This window comes from Calidris pugnax, unplaced genomic scaffold (genome assembly GCF_001431845.1).
Source record: "Calidris pugnax isolate Ruff unplaced genomic scaffold, ASM143184v1 scaffold225, whole genome shotgun sequence".
Classification (NCBI taxonomy): domain Eukaryota; kingdom Metazoa; phylum Chordata; class Aves; order Charadriiformes; family Scolopacidae; genus Calidris; species Calidris pugnax.
This window is the reverse complement of record NW_015091072.1, coordinates 1,233,284-1,251,421: the sequence shown is the minus strand read 5'-3', so window position 1 is coordinate 1,251,421 and position 18,138 is coordinate 1,233,284. Positions and strand designations below refer to the sequence as shown.

Below are 18,138 nucleotides of genomic sequence, written 5' to 3'. Positions count from 1 at the left end.
ACTAGGAATCTTTGACCATTTTAGCCACTTTCACACAAAGTTAACAAAAGGGTAGAAATTTTAAAATTCTGTGAGGTTTGGTGGCTTTCACAACGGCAGATAGAAACAGCCTCAAACTGCTGTACATTTAGCTGCATCTTGAGAAAAATTTGAGCGCTACATCGACCTGTTAAATCAAGCAAGGGATTTAATTTTACAATAGGGGGTCTTGATACATGTTTAAGTTGACAAAATCCCTTGTAAAGGTGCAGGGGAAAGAAAAGCTGCAGCACCACCAAACCTAAGAAACATGATCAGCGTCACAGACCAATCCTACAGGAGGTTCCTACTGGAGGCAAAGGACACAAAATACACCTTTTTCACTTAAAGACATTCTTTATTCAATCTTTTTTATATACAATATTATTTTTTAATCTGTAAAAAGTACATATGCAGGATTCCAGGTCAGAGGCAGAAGGTTTCCACATCAGAAGATAAGACTTTTGCCCTTTTATTATTTTGGAGGAAAAATAATCTGTGAATTTTAGACAAAGCAAGAATAAAGGCAGAATGCAAATCCAACTCCCACCAAGCGATTAGGATTAAAAAGGCAACAATTCACCGTAACAAGTCAGGCTGTCTCCTTCCACTTCGGTGGTTCCCCACTTTTCTGGGCAGTTACAGAAGGAGCTGTAGTAGTTTGTTAGAAGGAGCTGACAGCCGGAGCAGGTAGTGCTTATCATCTCTGCTACAGTTGTATGCACATAACTTGCAATAGAGCTTGGGTTTCCTCTTTGTATGGCAACCCAAACTCTTGAGTCAAAGACTGTTTCTCAAAATTCAAGGAGCGAAAGAGGGATGTCTTATCAGGGTGAACAGATCTCCAAAATACGGTGCGGATCAAGAGCTTGCTTTCGCTTTTCTCTATTAACAAGAAGTCTCTTTCTTATTTGTCCCCTTAAAAACCTGAACTAGACTTATTAATGTATGTAACAGGCTCAATTTGCTAAAAGCCTGTTACTACAGCCCTGAGATGTAAATTGTCTCACCATTTTCTGTGGGTGCCAGGTTACTTTGTTGATCCTTTCAATGTTAGTGCTATTAACCACTTCTCCATTCAAACTAGGGAGAGTGATACGATGAAGGTTTGTAATATCATTTCCTGAGGGACAGGAAGAGGGGATCATAAAAGACAGCATGATAGGGCTTTGCTTAGCTGTAAACCAGCACAGAGCAGACCTTTAACCTTAAAGGATGGTATTATAGGGAATATGTAATTATTTTCACTTTTTAGAACCTGGACACTCAACATTCAGATCTTGTAAAATACTGAGTGGGAATATGTCGGTGATTGGGAGGTAGAAGACAGGGATGCACAAATTTGAGCAGGGAGCTAAAGAAGCCTCAGAGTTGTGACTGGCACAGGGAACTACCTGCTTTTCCCTTTACTCAGCATACTTACTATTTTCCATACTTTCCTTAAGCATATAGTTTTAAGGACCATATTATGCAGAAAAATGAATACCCAAAGTATCACTCAGGATTTGTTTTTCTTTAGAGGACAAAGCTAAGAAGTTGACTTCTTGACTGCAGGACACACAGAGCTGCAGAATGGTCAACGGATGCTACAGAAATCTGGCTTCTTTGAAAAGTCAGGCTGTTAAGTTAGGAAAAAAAAAAAAGTCCTGCTAGCAGATCCGGACCAACAGGCAAGCTTGAGGCTTGGATTAGGAAAAGAACTGAATATCCTTGTTTTGACTTCATGCAAACAGGAAATAGACAATTCTGAGATTTCCAGGCTCTTGCCCAAATCCAATGCACCAAAAAACCATGATTTTCTGTTCATTTCATCCTGTAAGAGGAGAGGGTATTGTAGAAATTGATAAAATCGGACACCTACCTAAAGAAAACGGGGATAGTTTTGTTAGAGAATACAGTGCAAGACTCGGAAACAACTAGGACTAAAAAGTCATTTTGTGCTTTAAATTTACACTCTATCTTCATGAAAGTATGTCAGACAGCAGCAACAGAATGAAAATGGAAATATTCTACTGTACCTTAGGGAAAAGAGTCTGAACTTTGGGTTGCACGTAACGTCATTCTGCAGACCAGAACCTACTTCTCTGCGAAGTGCTCAGAATGAGGGCACATTATTTCAGTCAGAAGTTTCAATACCCATGGTGCTTGGTTATTAAGCACCTACCTTTCTCAGAACCCATTACCTCCAAACTCAGCTTGCTCTAAGAAATCTCAGGATGGAGAGATTCATGAGTGACACAGCAATTAGTCCATAAAATGCATTCTTTTTGATAGACTATGCACATCGGTAGCTTCTGGAGGAAAAGGAGTTTGCATTTTTAAGAGTGATAGTGTAGAAACTGACAGCCAGTGGGGTAACTGGAAAACAAGAAACAAGTGTCCTTTATTTGGTACCTGCTGCTTGTCTACACAAAGAAGAAACAGCAATACTGTACATCTGCTTTGAGAAAAATACCATCCCCTAACACGAAATGGCGTAGGTCCTCAATTCAAGCATTCTCGTGGCAGTGAGTTAACCCATTGGGATTCGTGGAGGAATTAATCTGAAGGGCTGCTCGTTAATTCACAAGAGGGGGGTGGAAGAGCAGCAAACAATGGTAAGAAGTTTGCCGTTTCTGAGACTCCAGAATTCTGTCCTTGACCGTTCTCTGAACAGACTGGCAGCCATTCTACATCTGCATTTATCAGGAGGTGTATGGGGATGAGTGTATGGGGCCGAAAATGTCTTTTTTCCCCTTTTCTTTTTCCTTTTTTAAATTTATTTTTTATAAGCAGAAGGGTCTGCTTTTCCTCTTTCTCCTTTGTACCCAGAGAGATTTAGGAGAACAAGGCAATCAAGTACAGTCTTAAACTAATAACAGTTCTCATAGGATGGAAAAAACTCAATCTGAAAACACAAGATATCTGAACTTTGGAAAATGAAAAATGACTAGCTCTTCAGTAAGTCACTGAATACTAATTAGAAAAATAAATTAATGTGGGATCGGTAAGAAGAATACATTTATTAAGGTACTTTTCGTTTTAAATAAACAATTACTTGAATTAGTATTATTTACTATACCAATTACTTTATCAGTTCTCAAATTATATTTAAGATACTGCTGCAAATTACAGTAACTAGGCAACTGCTATTAAGGTAAAAACATTGAGATTGGAGATTTTTCCAAGCTCTATGTCTTTCTTCCCTTGAACTGAAGTAACTGTCTTTTTTCTGACATCACATGATGATGATTTCTGTGTCTAAGTGTCAAGGATGAGTGAAGAAAAATTCTATGGGGGAAATTCTACTATAATGTACATTCAGATAAATTATAATATGATGAAGACATAAGCTTTTATATATAAAACTTCTTATATATAAAACTTCATATATAAATATTTTTGAGGGGGAGAAATAGCACTCCCTCCCTTTAGATCTGATGCTGTACTGCTGTAGCTCACTGACGAGTTCATCCACTCACTTTAGTATGAAAACACAATCAAGATTATTTTTTTTTTGAAGACTCAACCTGTGCACTAATTAGGAGGAAAAGGAGCTCCTCACAGCTCTTTTTCTGCAAAGGGGCCAGTCACCATGGCAAAAGGACTTGAGAGCTATAAAGGGGGCTACAAAGAACAATTGGAGCTTTAAGGATTCTGGAACAACAGTTTAAAAAAAAAGATTTAAATACACTTGAAAAGACAAAACTCTTTAGTAAGTAAGTGAAGACTGAGACTCCATTTAAGTGATGCTGTCCTGCCCAGCCCAGGAGTACTCATGGGAAAAAAACCATCCAGGTACCAGCATCTCATTTCTCATAAACTGATGGAAAAAGGTACTCTTCAGTTTCTTTTTCCACTCAGTGTATGTAAGAAATGTTACGTTGTTTCCAAAGAAAATCACGTTGGCTTTGTACTGGAGCACCAAGAAGAAAAGGAGTTTTGTAAACTAAATCAAAGGCAGTTTGGGGCTTCTCATACACATACCTGCAAAGAAGGGCCCATGAATAGTATCCAAACAATGAAATTTAACTTTTAGGAAAAAATTTAATTGTGTGGAAAAATACAAAGCAACAAACTCTGCTTAGCTCCAGGGGAGCATTTTTAAGTGCCATATACTCTATCCTGCTACATAAATCATGAGAGACTGTCTTTCTCATGTTGTCATCTCTGTTTATTTAGCTAAAAGAACCAGGACTAATAAGAGAATTTTTTTTCCACGTGACAGGATTTGTGAGGAAGGGAAACTTAGGCTTCTTCCTACCCCTGCGATATGCTCCACGCTCTGTGACTGCAGCTTGCCAAATGAACTAAGCCCACGTTGCTGACAGTGAACTACAAACCAAATGCTTACTAAATGTTTTTTTCTGGATGTAAGCGTACAGCACAGATCTTTCAGAATTCTTTTGAAAAGAGGAACTGAGGAGGCGATATTTTTTTATAGTTTGGAGTTGAGTTTTAATGGCTTAGAGGCCCCTGAGAATGGCTGCCAGTCTGGACAAACAGATGCTCCTTAGAAAACTCAGACAGGTACAGAAAAAAATCCAAATCCTGATGCTGCTGGTGCAGTGATGTTGCTTTTTTTTGTCGCTTTGTTCATGCCATCATCAAACACAAAAAAAAAGAAAAATAAAATCTAGGTATTTGGAACCCACCCGATCTGAAGAGGTGACTGGTCTGCTGTTCTTCGCAACAGCCAACAGCAGCAAGGTCCTCTCCCTGGATGGGAAAGCCTCTTCTTCCTCACGCTGCTGTGTTCATATTAAACAGTAGATTCCATGTCTTGCTAGGGTTCAAAGCGCATGAAGTCTCTGTCCTGCAAATACCACACTAATGTGTTTTGGTCATGTATAAAACAGAACTTCTTTCAGTTTTAACTTATCTATATGTTGAAGAGCTTTGTTTCTCACGCCAGTATTTGCTTGACTCAGAAGTCTAGTTTTATCAAGTGTCCGTCTCCTCTCCTGCTTAAAAGTCTCAAGTGGTCCATGTAAACAAATCAGAGCTGAAAACAGTCTCTTTTCCTCTTCATAGAGCTGTTTTTATCGATATGCAGGATTTCCTGACAGTGTGGTGTTGGCTAAATGTAAAACAGGCAGAGGATGAGCTTCTGTGTTAAAAACCCAGTTGTCTAATGGTAGAAGGTCATCATTGGAGAAAAGCAGATACAAATACCTGGATATCAAGACAGAGAGGAAAAATGGTGGGTATTAAAACAGAGCAACAGAGAGGAAGGGGCAACACAGCAGCTTCAGGCCCCCCAGTCAGCAGCTAAAGTTATAAACAAATTACTTGCTTTCAGTCTTTATATAGCATCCACACATCCTGCCCTATTATGATGATCTGAAAAGTCATTTTTATCATATCAAGCCCTTCAATGAAATATTGTTATAAAGACAGCATTTTAATCTCTCCAAGTAACGTTTTTCAAGACTCCTTTCAAAGACCAGCAACATAAAACAAACATCCAGACACCGAGCACAAGGATTTTGGGGACAGGGGAGCAGAGAAGTTGGAAAAAAAATCTTCTTATCAGACTAAACCTGCTTGGAAATGACTAATCCTCTTTAATCCAAATGAAAGATTTTGAGGAAGCACAAGAGAAGCTACTAAGCCATGCCAGATACCTGACTAGTCATCACCATGTTGGAAGGTGTTTCGGCTTCTTGAGGGAAGAAATATATTGTGCAGAAGGGATTCATAAACGTTGTATATTGTAAAGCAATGCAGAGCAAATGAAGCATGTAACGAAGTTAAGGTTTCTGGACATACATGGAAGAAGAGCATTACTTGGTTCTTTTTTCTTACTACACACTTTTGAACATGGCTGTGCTATACTCTGTAGGAGATATTGGTGGTAGGGATCATTGTCAAGGCTTCCAAACTCCATTGCTAAAATTCAAAAGGCATTTCCCTTCTTCCAGAAAGCCTGACTGTGCAAGTGCAAGCATAAAGGACAGGACAAGGGGTAACAGTTACAAACTGGAATACTGGAAATTCCACCTCAACATGAGGAAAAACTTCTTTACTTTGAGAGTGCCAGAGCACTGGAACAAGCTGTGCAGAGAGGTTGTGGAGTCTCCTTCTCTGGAGATATTCAAACCCCACCTAGATGTGTTCCTGTCCAGCCTGTTTCAGGCACTACATAAATCATGAGAGACTGTCTTTCTCATGTTGTCATCTCTGTTTATTTAGCTAAAAGAACCAGGACTAATAAGAGAATTTTTTTTCCACGTGACAGGATTTGTGAGGAAGGGAAACTTAGGCTTCTTCCTACCCCTGCGATATGCTCCACGCTCTGTGACTGCAGCTTGCCAAATGAACTAAGCCCACGTTGCTGACAGTGAACTACAAACCAAATGCTTACTAAATGTTTTTTTCTGGATGTAAGCGTACAGCACAGATCTTTCAGAATTCTTTTGAAAAGAGGAACTGAGGAGGCGATATTTTTTTATAGTTTGGAGTTGAGTTTTAATGGCTTAGAGGCCCCTGAGAATGGCTGCCAGTCTGGACAAACAGATGCTCCTTAGAAAACTCAGACAGGTACAGAAAAAAATCCAAATCCTGATGCTGCTGGTGCAGTGATGTTGCTTTTTTTTGTCGCTTTGTTCATGCCATCATCAAACACAAAAAAAAAGAAAAATAAAATCTAGGTATTTGGAACCCACCCGATCTGAAGAGGTGACTGGTCTGCTGTTCTTCGCAACAGCCAACAGCAGCAAGGTCCTCTCCCTGGATGGGAAAGCCTCTTCTTCCTCACGCTGCTGTGTTCATATTAAACAGTAGATTCCATGTCTTGCTAGGGTTCAAAGCGCATGAAGTCTCTGTCCTGCAAATACCACACTAATGTGTTTTGGTCATGTATAAAACAGAACTTCTTTCAGTTTTAACTTATCTATATGTTGAAGAGCTTTGTTTCTCACGCCAGTATTTGCTTGACTCAGAAGTCTAGTTTTATCAAGTGTCCGTCTCCTCTCCTGCTTAAAAGTCTCAAGTGGTCCATGTAAACAAATCAGAGCTGAAAACAGTCTCTTTTCCTCTTCATAGAGCTGTTTTTATCGATATGCAGGATTTCCTGACAGTGTGGTGTTGGCTAAATGTAAAACAGGCAGAGGATGAGCTTCTGTGTTAAAAACCCAGTTGTCTAATGGTAGAAGGTCATCATTGGAGAAAAGCAGATACAAATACCTGGATATCAAGACAGAGAGGAAAAATGGTGGGTATTAAAACAGAGCAACAGAGAGGAAGGGGCAACACAGCAGCTTCAGGCCCCCCAGTCAGCAGCTAAAGTTATAAACAAATTACTTGCTTTCAGTCTTTATATAGCATCCACACATCCTGCCCTATTATGATGATCTGAAAAGTCATTTTTATCATATCAAGCCCTTCAATGAAATATTGTTATAAAGACAGCATTTTAATCTCTCCAAGTAACGTTTTTCAAGACTCCTTTCAAAGACCAGCAACATAAAACAAACATCCAGACACCGAGCACAAGGATTTTGGGGACAGGGGAGCAGAGAAGTTGGAAAAAAAATCTTCTTATCAGACTAAACCTGCTTGGAAATGACTAATCCTCTTTAATCCAAATGAAAGATTTTGAGGAAGCACAAGAGAAGCTACTAAGCCATGCCAGATACCTGACTAGTCATCACCATGTTGGAAGGTGTTTCGGCTTCTTGAGGGAAGAAATATATTGTGCAGAAGGGATTCATAAACGTTGTATATTGTAAAGCAATGCAGAGCAAATGAAGCATGTAACGAAGTTAAGGTTTCTGGACATACATGGAAGAAGAGCATTACTTGGTTCTTTTTTCTTACTACACACTTTTGAACATGGCTGTGCTATACTCTGTAGGAGATATTGGTGGTAGGGATCATTGTCAAGGCTTCCAAACTCCATTGCTAAAATTCAAAAGGCATTTCCCTTCTTCCAGAAAGCCTGACTGTGCAAGTGCAAGCATAAAGGACAGGACAAGGGGTAACAGTTACAAACTGGAATACTGGAAATTCCACCTCAACATGAGGAAAAACTTCTTTACTTTGAGAGTGCCAGAGCACTGGAACAAGCTGTGCAGAGAGGTTGTGGAGTCTCCTTCTCTGGAGATATTCAAACCCCACCTAGATGTGTTCCTGTCCAGCCTGTTTCAGGCAAACCTGCTTTGGCAGGGTGGTTGGACTAGAAGATCTCCAGAGGTCCCTTCCAACCCCCACCATTCTGTGATTCTGTGATAACATCATGGGTGTACAGGACCTCTCAGCTTCTCCTTCAGCCTGGTTTCTTGTCATCCAGAAAATGACAGGTCTTGCAGCACGTGACAAGGAAGGGGCATCATTCCTGGTGTTGGTCTCTGTCACATCCAGACTGCAGACACACATTGTTCTGCTGAGGCTGCTGTTACTTTGCTCTCTCTCAGACTACTGTCTACAGCTGTGTGCCATGGCCTGATCATCCCATTGCCTTTATTTGCTGGTTGTATCCACAGCACAAACCAGTCAGTGAAACTCTGCTTTTTCTTCACTACCTCACCAATTAACTGTTTAAAGACATAAAATCATTGCTGAGATGATTCAGTTTTGTCCTGCAAGTTTAGTCTCTTCCTCTACATTTTTATCTTTAAAGCATCATGTCTTTCCTCCTTAATCCTTCCTTGCTTTCTCTCTCTGCAGCTCTCCAAACTTTTTCACCACCGCAGCAATGTTTCATAGAATCACAGAATCACAGAATCTTCTAGGTTGGAAGGGACCTTAAAGATCATCTTGTCCAACCGTGAACCTAACTGACAAAAATAGACACCCACACAACAAACAAGGAGCATCATCACTAAACCATACCTCCCAGCACTACATCAACCCGTCTTTTGAACACCTCCAGGGATGGTGCCTCAACCACCTCCCTGGGCAGCCCATTCCAATGCCTGATAACCCTTTCAGTGAAAAAATTTTTCCTAATATCCAGCCTGAACCTCCCCTGGCGCAACTTGAGGCCATTTCCTCTTGTCCTTCATCTTACTCAAATTCACCTTCCTCATTTGATTCAAGCTTTTCCTTTGGATAACTTAAGCTACCTATTTCTACGTCTTGGTCCTTCCCACTCAACAACTATCTCCATAGTGCCCAAAAACTCACAATTTGGCAAGGATCTTTGATGCGCCAAAGTATCTGAGCAGCAACAACGCATGTTTGGGAGATGTATACATTTTGAATTTGAGGGGAATAAAGTTGCAGAAGTTATCATCAATAGCAGAGAAGATCACAGCAGGCATTCCATTACACACATTTTACGTCTCTCTTCTGAGGGACATCTTCATTTTTCTCATGGCATAACACCCAACTATTCTGTCTTTATTTTTATAGCTATTTGAGCTATCCTGATCTTATGTTGTTTTATTTCAAGGTGATCCCAGTTCCTGGTTTGGCTATGCTGATAGCATCTAAGTCAAATATCTAATATCCAGCTTTCCAGTAAAACTCCGTTTTGTCTCAAAAGTGGGAAATGATCCAAACCAAAAGCCAATAAGCCTTTCTCAGTTCCTCCCCAGAAGTGCCTTCTTTTGCAATGCTTGCACTATAGTACATCCAGTTATTGAGTGATACATCAGTGAATTTTTGGATCTCTTTGTGATTATTTAAGATGCAGACAGGATTCTGGCAATACTTCAAAGGTCAGCCTTGTCACCACAGAAGTCCCTTAGGAACAGATTTCATTCTCTGATTTGGCTTTTATAGGCAGATCAATCATCCTAAGATCACCTCCAGGGGAGGTATTGCTTCTCTGACCGGACCTGCTTGAAACTGCACCCTCTCTCTTTGGTATTATAGCTTTTAGGCTCCAGAAAATGAACTCAAAGGAGTGAAATAAAACAGAGGAGGTAGCAGTGGCTGACTTTATTTTTATAATCATAACATGGGGAAACAAAGCATTGTGGCTATGTAGAGGAAGATGGTAAGGAGCCAGCAGAAAGACAGAATAGCCAGATTCCCTTTATATGTGATGAACTCAGAGCCCCTTCTTGCCAATGAAACACTTTGTGGTGCCTGAAGTAGGCACCAGTACTGCCACTTTGAGGACCTGCTTTCTCTCTGCTGCATTTTGAGCTCCCAATACCCAAAATCAATTTTCACATACATCAGCTGCAGCTAAAGCCTGAAAATCTGATACTGTCAATACTGTAAACTCTGCTGCTGTATAGAAACCCTGTTTATTCTGCAAAGACTGCATGCCATGCTAGACTGCCAAATGATTACAATTGTTTTCTCATCAAATCACTGGGTTGTAAAGACAGAAAGGGCACCTTAATGAGTCTTCGTTGCTGACAGGTTTGTGCAACAACATATGTATCATCCCTTCCATCACATGTTGGCAGAAAGTGGCTATATAACCAGAGACAACAACTAAGTCTCCTAACAGCAGCTCTGGTCTCATTCACATTACCATAAGTGGCTTCTGTCTATGAATTTAACCAAGTAAAACATTCTCCAAACTGCTAGACAGGAGGGAAGAAAACAGGGGTAAGGAATATAGCCAACTTGGACACTTTTTTCTTCCAAAAGTATACAATACAGAAGATTTCAGGGAGATAACCCATGCAGGAATCTTGGCAGATTTCAATGCCAGAACTGTATTACCAAATTTGCTGCTGTAACTTGAGTATCAAGAAAACCACCACACAACAGAAGACACTGCTTCACAGGCATAACCCCAGAGCGATCACAACCGTGTGGTAAGAGTGCTCTTGATACCTGGTTTGTGCCGATGATGAAGGAGATAAGTAACCATGACACTAGCTCAGTTTTAAAAATGGATGTCTTAATAAAATCTCCATAACATATTCCAATCTTTATACTAGTTTTTCATATTGTTATGGCATATTTCAGTATAGCACTTTTTGTTATTAATTTAAAAGAAACATGGGGGAAGACCAGTGACTTTGAGCATTTTACCTTGAACCAAACAGGCAACAGAGTGCATTAGCTTCTGCAGGATGGACTACAGGTGTCCTACTGATTTCACTGAACACATATCTAAGTATGTAAGAGATTATAAAATACGCCTGATATTCTTGCTCACAACAAAAAGCATTCTAGAAAAATATGCTGTGGGATAAATACAGAAAAATCATCCAAGGCCATGAAGGACTTTTGTTCCAAGCGTTTACTCCCTTCCAGTAACATACACAGGAGAAACAAGTTCTACAATATCACAGCATCACACATAGAATCATAGAATCATAGAATGGTTTGGGTTGGAAGGGACCTCAAAGATCATCTAGTTCCAACCCCCCTGCCCTGGGCAGGGACACCTCCCACCAGACCAGGTTGCTCAAGGCCACATCCAGCCTGGCCTTGAACACCTCCAGGGATGGTGCAGCCACAACTTCCCTGGGCAACCTGTTCCAGTGTCTCACCACCCTCATAGTAAAAAATTTCTTCCTGAGATCTAATCTGAATCTTTTTTCTTCCAATTTAAAACCGTTTCCCCTTGTCCTATCATTACCTTAAGACATGTCAAGTCAGTATACCTTAAAAAAAAAGTCTTTTGCAAAGGGAATTTCTTAAAAAGAGATAACCCCTCCTCTGCTATGATGCCAGAAATCAATTAGAAGTCTTAAAACCTAAAGCTCTCTAAGCATAAGCTTCTTGTATGGGAAATTCCACTTGTCTTTTCTGCTGGTAAAACGGGCTCATCTGAGACCTTAAGGCTGGGAAAAAAGAAACTCCAAACCATAAAACCACCCTGACAAGACAACAGATTATTTGCTGTGTTGTTCTAGAATGTAGATGCTAGCTTTTACAGGAAGATGCAAGAGTGAAGAGAACTTACTTCAAAGTTTCAGCAAGGAAAAAGCTCTGCTGTACGTCATCGTAAGTAGGAGACGAGGAATAGACATCCTTGACACCAGAAAAGCCACCGCTGACTCGGCAATACTTGTCAATTGCCTGCAAAGAGGAAGGGAAAAGAAAAGGAGAATTTAATTGTAGAGCAATATTTGGAAACATTAAAGGATCAGGCTTCATCAACAAAGGAGGTAGCTCTTTTCATGCTGCATTACTCTGTTGCGAATCTCCTTGTCAGAGGATGCTGTGAATGTTAACAGTTGATGCTGACCAACAAAAATGAAAAGGTACTGCACACATAGAGAAGTAAAATCCCTCCAGGGCTACAACACCACATTTGGAAAACTGCTAGATACTAACGAAGTATTCTGGGGAAGAATACTTTCTTTCCTGGGTATTTACTATTGACTGATACTGATGATGGGACATGGGCTCAGCAGACTTTTGCTCTGAGCTGGTGTGGCTCCTCATAGATAACACTTAGCAGAACACCCATCAGCCAATCAACGCAAAATGTGCTATGAAGTGCATAGGAAGATGACAAATGTCCTGGATTTTGCAGCTGGAAGAGTCTGAAGATTTACAGGAGCTCTATGACTATTAGCTAAGTCACAGAATCATAGAATCGTCTAGGTTGGAAGGGACCTTTAAGATCATCTAGTCCAACCATCAGCCTAAATCTGATAAAAAACCCAAAAGAAAACCATACAAAAAAACCCCCCACATCACTAAACCATGTCTCTAAGCACTATGTCAACTCATTTTTTGAAAACCTCCAGGGATAGTGCCTCAACCACCTCCCTGGGCAGCCCGTTCCAATGCTTAATAACTTACTGAAAATAGGAATAAAATACTGTACTCATCTCTAGGGACTGTTGATTTAATCTTATAAATTCTTCCAGCTACTGCTTTCTCTCCTCACATTTCCACCTGCTACATGTGCTCTTTTCTGTCTCCCCTTTACACAGTTGAAACTCAAGTCAACTCATGCGCTGGACTGCAAAAAAGCTCTTAATCTTTAAAGCATGAAGTTTAAATCCTGGGCCAATGGACCCAGGATTCCCAAATCACCCAGCTAGTCAGCTCCAACACAGTACTGCAAAAAACACAATGGAAGAGGAGGAGACTGGAAAGAACGAGTTAGTAGCTCAGAGCACCTCTCGCCTACACTTTCATTATTCCACTCACATGCACGACCTCGCAGCACACAAGGATATCAGCCATTAAAACCGGCCTCAAAGAAACGACTCTGAAATGATTCACAGGTTATTTGTGCTTCCCCGCTGCTTCGGCACTGCTTCCTCAGCAGACACCAACTCTTTTAATAGATTCATGCAGGGACAGAAAAGGCACAGTGATGAAGGAAAATGTTTGGCTCAGGGTGTCTGTCATTACCAGCTCCTGAACGTAGCTACCTGTCGTTCAGCAATCTATGATTCAGCCCGTTAGCCTGTGCGGAGTTTCTCTCCCCAGGGTGCTTTAGACCCAGATTTTTGTTAATTCTGATTTTTGCTAGTTATACTCAACAGAAGCTGAGGGGAGTCAAGGCAGGGGAGCAAACAAATTTTGAATGATGTCCCTTTTTATGCAGAGAAAACAAATTCAATGCAAATTAACTCTTCAAGGTCTTTACTACAGCCTTTACACACTAGAAATACTGGGGAACAAAGGAGAGTTCTCCATTGGACATGAAGTGCGCTGGCAGATGCCATCACTGAAATCAGGAAGAAAAGTCAAAAGTCAAATGAGCAAGGTACCTAGGACATTAAGTCATAGCACATCAGGTGCTACAGCTAACCTCCTCCCAGCATACACTCTTACCCTGTGGAAATGTGAGGCTGTTCATGGATCAAAGAATAATCCAGACTGTACTAAGTCCTTTCAAATTTCTGAAGACCAAGATTTTTAAAGAAGCAAGAGGAGAGACTGGCAAAAGGATGTTACAGGAATGGCTGTGGATCTGGAGACTGAGCTTATGTCAAGAAGGGTACTATCTTTCCTGGGAAAATTTAATTCCTTCTGTAATTCCTTATCTCAAGCGGAGCCTTCTCCAAGTTTGGATGGAAACGCTCCCTTTTTTGTTGGGACTTGAGCACATAAGGAGCAAGTTCAGATCTGGTTACTGGCACAGGCTAGGGCTACACTGAGACTATTCATACGTTGGGATTTGGGTTGACCAGGTTTTCTCTACAGTCTGGAGAGAAAGATGCCTGTGACGCATCTAGCCCAACAGCATCACACCATGACAATCTCTTTGTTTGCATGCTCTTGCACACCACAAGTGATGCTAGCTATCACATGGCAGCCAAATAGGAAAAAAAGGAAAAGGAAAAAAAAATTATTTGCTTGGCCAACTTCTGAAGAAATAATACATCCACTGTTTATGGAACCATTTGCACGTTTGTCCCCACAAGTCTGACAGCTGCCAGGCAGGTGTGATGTGAATAAGCAAGAGCCAAAGCACTTTTGCTCTCTAGGCAGGAAATGAAGTGCCTCCTCTTGCCACTATCCCCTTTTTTATGATACTGCAGAACATGACCCTGTCTCTGCTCTGGAGAATGGCAAAACTTGGAGGAGGGGAAGCTCCAATAGTTACCATCCTGCCAGAATTTCTACCATGTGGAGTCTGACCTTGCAGGTGTTCCTCTGGTCAACGATTCAGCAACCCTGTGTTCCACAGCTCAGACAGGAGAAACTTGCTAGTGATTGTAGCAAAATGAAAAGGAGGAACCAAAAATACCACTGTTAGGACATTGTATCCTTCCTCCTCCAGAATTAAATCCCCAAGCCAGCCTAAGAGTCACAACTCATTTATTCTGGAGACTGCAGATGATAGATAGCACTGAGATCCTGCTCTGTGCTGCAGAGGTCTCATGCTTGGATAACCAAGTGCAACACTGGTGAAGCTGGCAGGCCTAGAAGTCTGAAGAATGAAAATGTGTGATTTATATTAATACCAAGTAGTCTTGTATCTTCAGAAACTTCTCCTTGGGGAGACAGACTCTGGCTAGACTGGAGTTCAGGATAGGCAGAGGATTTATCCTAGTTCATCAGCGATCTGGACGCTGCAGGTAGTAATGAACTGGAGAGGAAAAATTCCTCTGAAAGACTGCTATGCACCTATTCCTCCAAATATGGATAAACACATTGTCCTTGATTCAGAGGTGTACAGAATTTCATGAACTAGCTGAAAAGTTTGGTGCTGTAGACAAGCTGCTTAAAATGCACTTGAAATTTGCAGTGATCTGCCTTCAGACAGATCTCAGAGTACTCGGTGTAGAGGCAGCTGATTCGCCACCTGGATGCTCTTGCTCAAGAGCTGAAGAACAGTTTCCTCAATAAAATTATGTTAAATTTATCGCACTCTAGAATACAGGGAAGTCCTAGATGACTGGAAGGATATCAAGGCAATGCTACTATTACGAGGTATTGGCAGGCTGACAACAATTTTAGGACGGCATACCTGATGTTAGACCCAAATACTTATGGGAACACATGAAAAAAATTTAGAAGAACAAGTGTCATAATTGACACTGATCAGCATGGTTTTATAAAAATCTACCTTGCTCACACGCTTGATGTCATTCTTTGATGTCTATAAATTGGCAAAGAAAGGTAACTGCAGAGGTGTAATAAACTTAAAAGTTTCTGAAGCAACTGACACGATACCATGCCAATATAAAACAAAACAGTGCTATATCACATCAACATTATGGTCTTAATTTAAAACCAACTGACAGTGCTCTAAGAACAAACTAGCAATGTACAATCATCGCCAAATAGAGTTGCTTCTAACAGAGATCCACAAGGAATGGTCTGAAGTTTTATCAATCACTGCAACAGATACTTACACAAGTAAATAACTGCAGACAGTATAATCTGGCAGTAACTGGGGCCCAAACAAAATGAGTTTCATATAACCAGGTACATAATCCTAAATCTAGACATAAAGGCTGTGTAAGTGCAGAACCGGATTATGCTGAAAAGTAGAGACACTTAAAAGAATTCAGTGGCCATATGAGACAATCCAGTATGGGTTCTGCTAGGATGTTGTGGCAGGTGCACACACAGGGATAGTAAACAGTAGCAGGGATATAATTTTACCATTGCACAGGGCTGTGGGTAAACCTGAAACTGGAACATGCAATTCTAGAATTCATTTTTAAAAAAGGATGATGAACTGATGTTCACTGATGGCGCAGACATTTGGAGAAAATGCTTTACAATGGGAAATGAAACAATTTGTTTAGCATGACTTTGTAGAGTAGGGTAGATGGTTGGACTCGATGATCCCAAGGGTCTCTTCCAACCTAGACAATTCTATGATTCTATGATCTTAAGTATACAGTAGTGAGCTTATTACAATCTATAAAAACTCTTTGGAAAGAAAACGTGGGGGAATGGAAGACATTTTAATTGTATAGGAAGTCATAGGAAAATCCAGTGATTAGCAGTTGAAACTAGACAAACTTAAATAGGAAACAAAGCATATCTTTTTAACAGCACAAGTAATTAAATAATGGAACAGAAGAATATGCAATAACGTACTCTTGCCAAGAACATGTAACCCGCCTCAAAAATGACGCAAAGCAAAATTTCAGGGCCTGTGATACACAGGGAGGTCAGAGTTCCTCTAAGTTCTTTGGAACTAAAATCAGAGGTGCCTCTAGATTTGATCCCAGCTCCCTTAGTTCCTTTGAGAGTGTTTTTGTGGTTGCATGTGTGACTCTTGTTGACTATGCCAACAATATGCTCTTAAAAACCGTGCCAGTTTCTTTACCCGCTTACCTCCCAAAACATCTCTCTTTGGTACTCACGGCTTCCAACCTGTGAACTCCGAACCCTTGTTTCTTTCACCCCCAACCTATGCCTGGCTCTTTTCTTTCCACTCCATCTGAGTGTCAATCCTCAATTTGCCTGAAGTTAGCCTGAACTTGAAGTCTCATATATTACTTTCACTGTAAGTAGAAACTCTGAGTGAACTCTGCAGCTTCCCTGGTGCAATCCTGCTTGATCAGACATACAAGTCCCCAACAAACAGTTGAACCCTTCATTCAAACAGCTTAGATCAGTAATTGGCTTTACATTCTTATTGTGAGGTGGTGGCTCTTATTGCTTTCAAATAATTAGCCTAAAAAGGATTTTAGTAATTTTCTGTATTTACCCTGACATATCTTGCATGTATATTTCTGGAATACTTCAGCCAGCCCCCCAGAGTACCATCATCCAGTTTGGCTGGCCCAGTACAATTGAGATTGATGCTGTCTCTATTGCTAAGTATAGTCTTAGGGAGAATTAGCCTTTTTTTTATTAGGAAAGAGATAAAGACCCTGTCACAGGGATTTATGATCACTGAGGAAATATAAGATTCAGCTTCCTGGTTTTTCCCCACACACAGCGGATTTGGAGAGATGTGACAAAGCAGGCTTTAGTCGAAGCACAACATCTGCACTCAAATGCCCAAGTTTTATCCAAAAATCTAGATAATAAGGCCCAAAAAGCAGCTGCTAATGGCAAAAAAAGATAAAGAAACTACAGTACAAAGATCTGCATGCACACACAATCTAGCCCACTGTGCAAATTCCCATTGATAAAAGGCAGAGAGAGATCTCAGCTTGGAGTGCTAAAGAAATGTAAGTAATGTGATGTAACTAAAAGCCACGTGGTTCTGCAATGTATCCCAGATCATCCCTGAAGAGTTCTTAAAATGACAGAAGCAGACTTCTGAAATATCAGTGAACTAGCCCAACCCGTTTGGGTAGGGATGTATTTGTGCACTCAAAGAAGCAAACAAGTGAGAGCACTAAGAACTCAGTCATCAAACACCAGGTAACACCAGGTTCAGTGTAGAAAAATAAGACCACTTAGAACTCAGAAACAAAACTCAGCTTCCCCAAAACTTTAAAAGAACTACTAGACTTCTGAGGAAGAAAATATCATTCACCACAAGAAGTCTGTAATACAGATTAAAAAGTATATGCTTCAGTTGAAAGGCAAATGGAAAGCGAATACAGACAGTGGTGTACACGAGCAGCCAGCCAACTGCTCTGTGTGCCATACCAGCTTCTTCTTCATTTATAAATGGAAGAACAAACACAACCAGAGCTGCGTCAGGTAGAAGAAGGGAAAGTAGTGAGTAGGTGTGAGAAGTAAACACAAGAACTTATTATCTGTATGCAGGGAACAGAAAACAATGGGGAACAAAAAGCTTCCTGAGCTTCTGTGTTAGTATGACAGTAGAGGAAAGAAACTCTGGATTTGTGGGAGGGGTATGCAAAACCATTTATGAGGAGTTAAGAAGTA

At 40.6% G+C, this 18,138-nt stretch overlaps 1 protein-coding gene and 1 long non-coding RNA gene across 2 annotated transcripts in view; both read right to left on the bottom strand.

Annotated features, from left to right (window-relative positions):
• Nucleotides 1-355: 355 nt before the first annotated feature.
• Nucleotides 356-5,166, bottom strand: LOC106896880. Its single transcript, XR_001413683.1, has 2 exons — nucleotides 4,653-5,166; nucleotides 356-2,376 (listed from the first exon to the last, which is right to left on the bottom strand). It is a non-coding gene; the product is annotated as an uncharacterized LOC106896880 (long non-coding RNA).
• A 979-nt stretch (nucleotides 5,167-6,145) lies between these two features.
• The window catches only part of MAN1A2 (mannosidase, alpha, class 1A, member 2), a 145,644-nt gene continuing 133,651 nt past the window's right edge, over nucleotides 6,146-18,138 (bottom strand). Inside the window, exons 12-13 of the mRNA XM_014957151.1 lie at nucleotides 11,822-11,937; nucleotides 6,146-7,185 (exon numbers count right to left, since the gene is read on the bottom strand). Coding sequence (XP_014812637.1) covers nucleotides 7,053-7,185; nucleotides 11,822-11,937 — 249 coding nt within the window. The 3' untranslated portion in view covers nucleotides 6,146-7,052. The remainder of the gene's footprint in view (nucleotides 7,186-11,821; nucleotides 11,938-18,138) is intronic.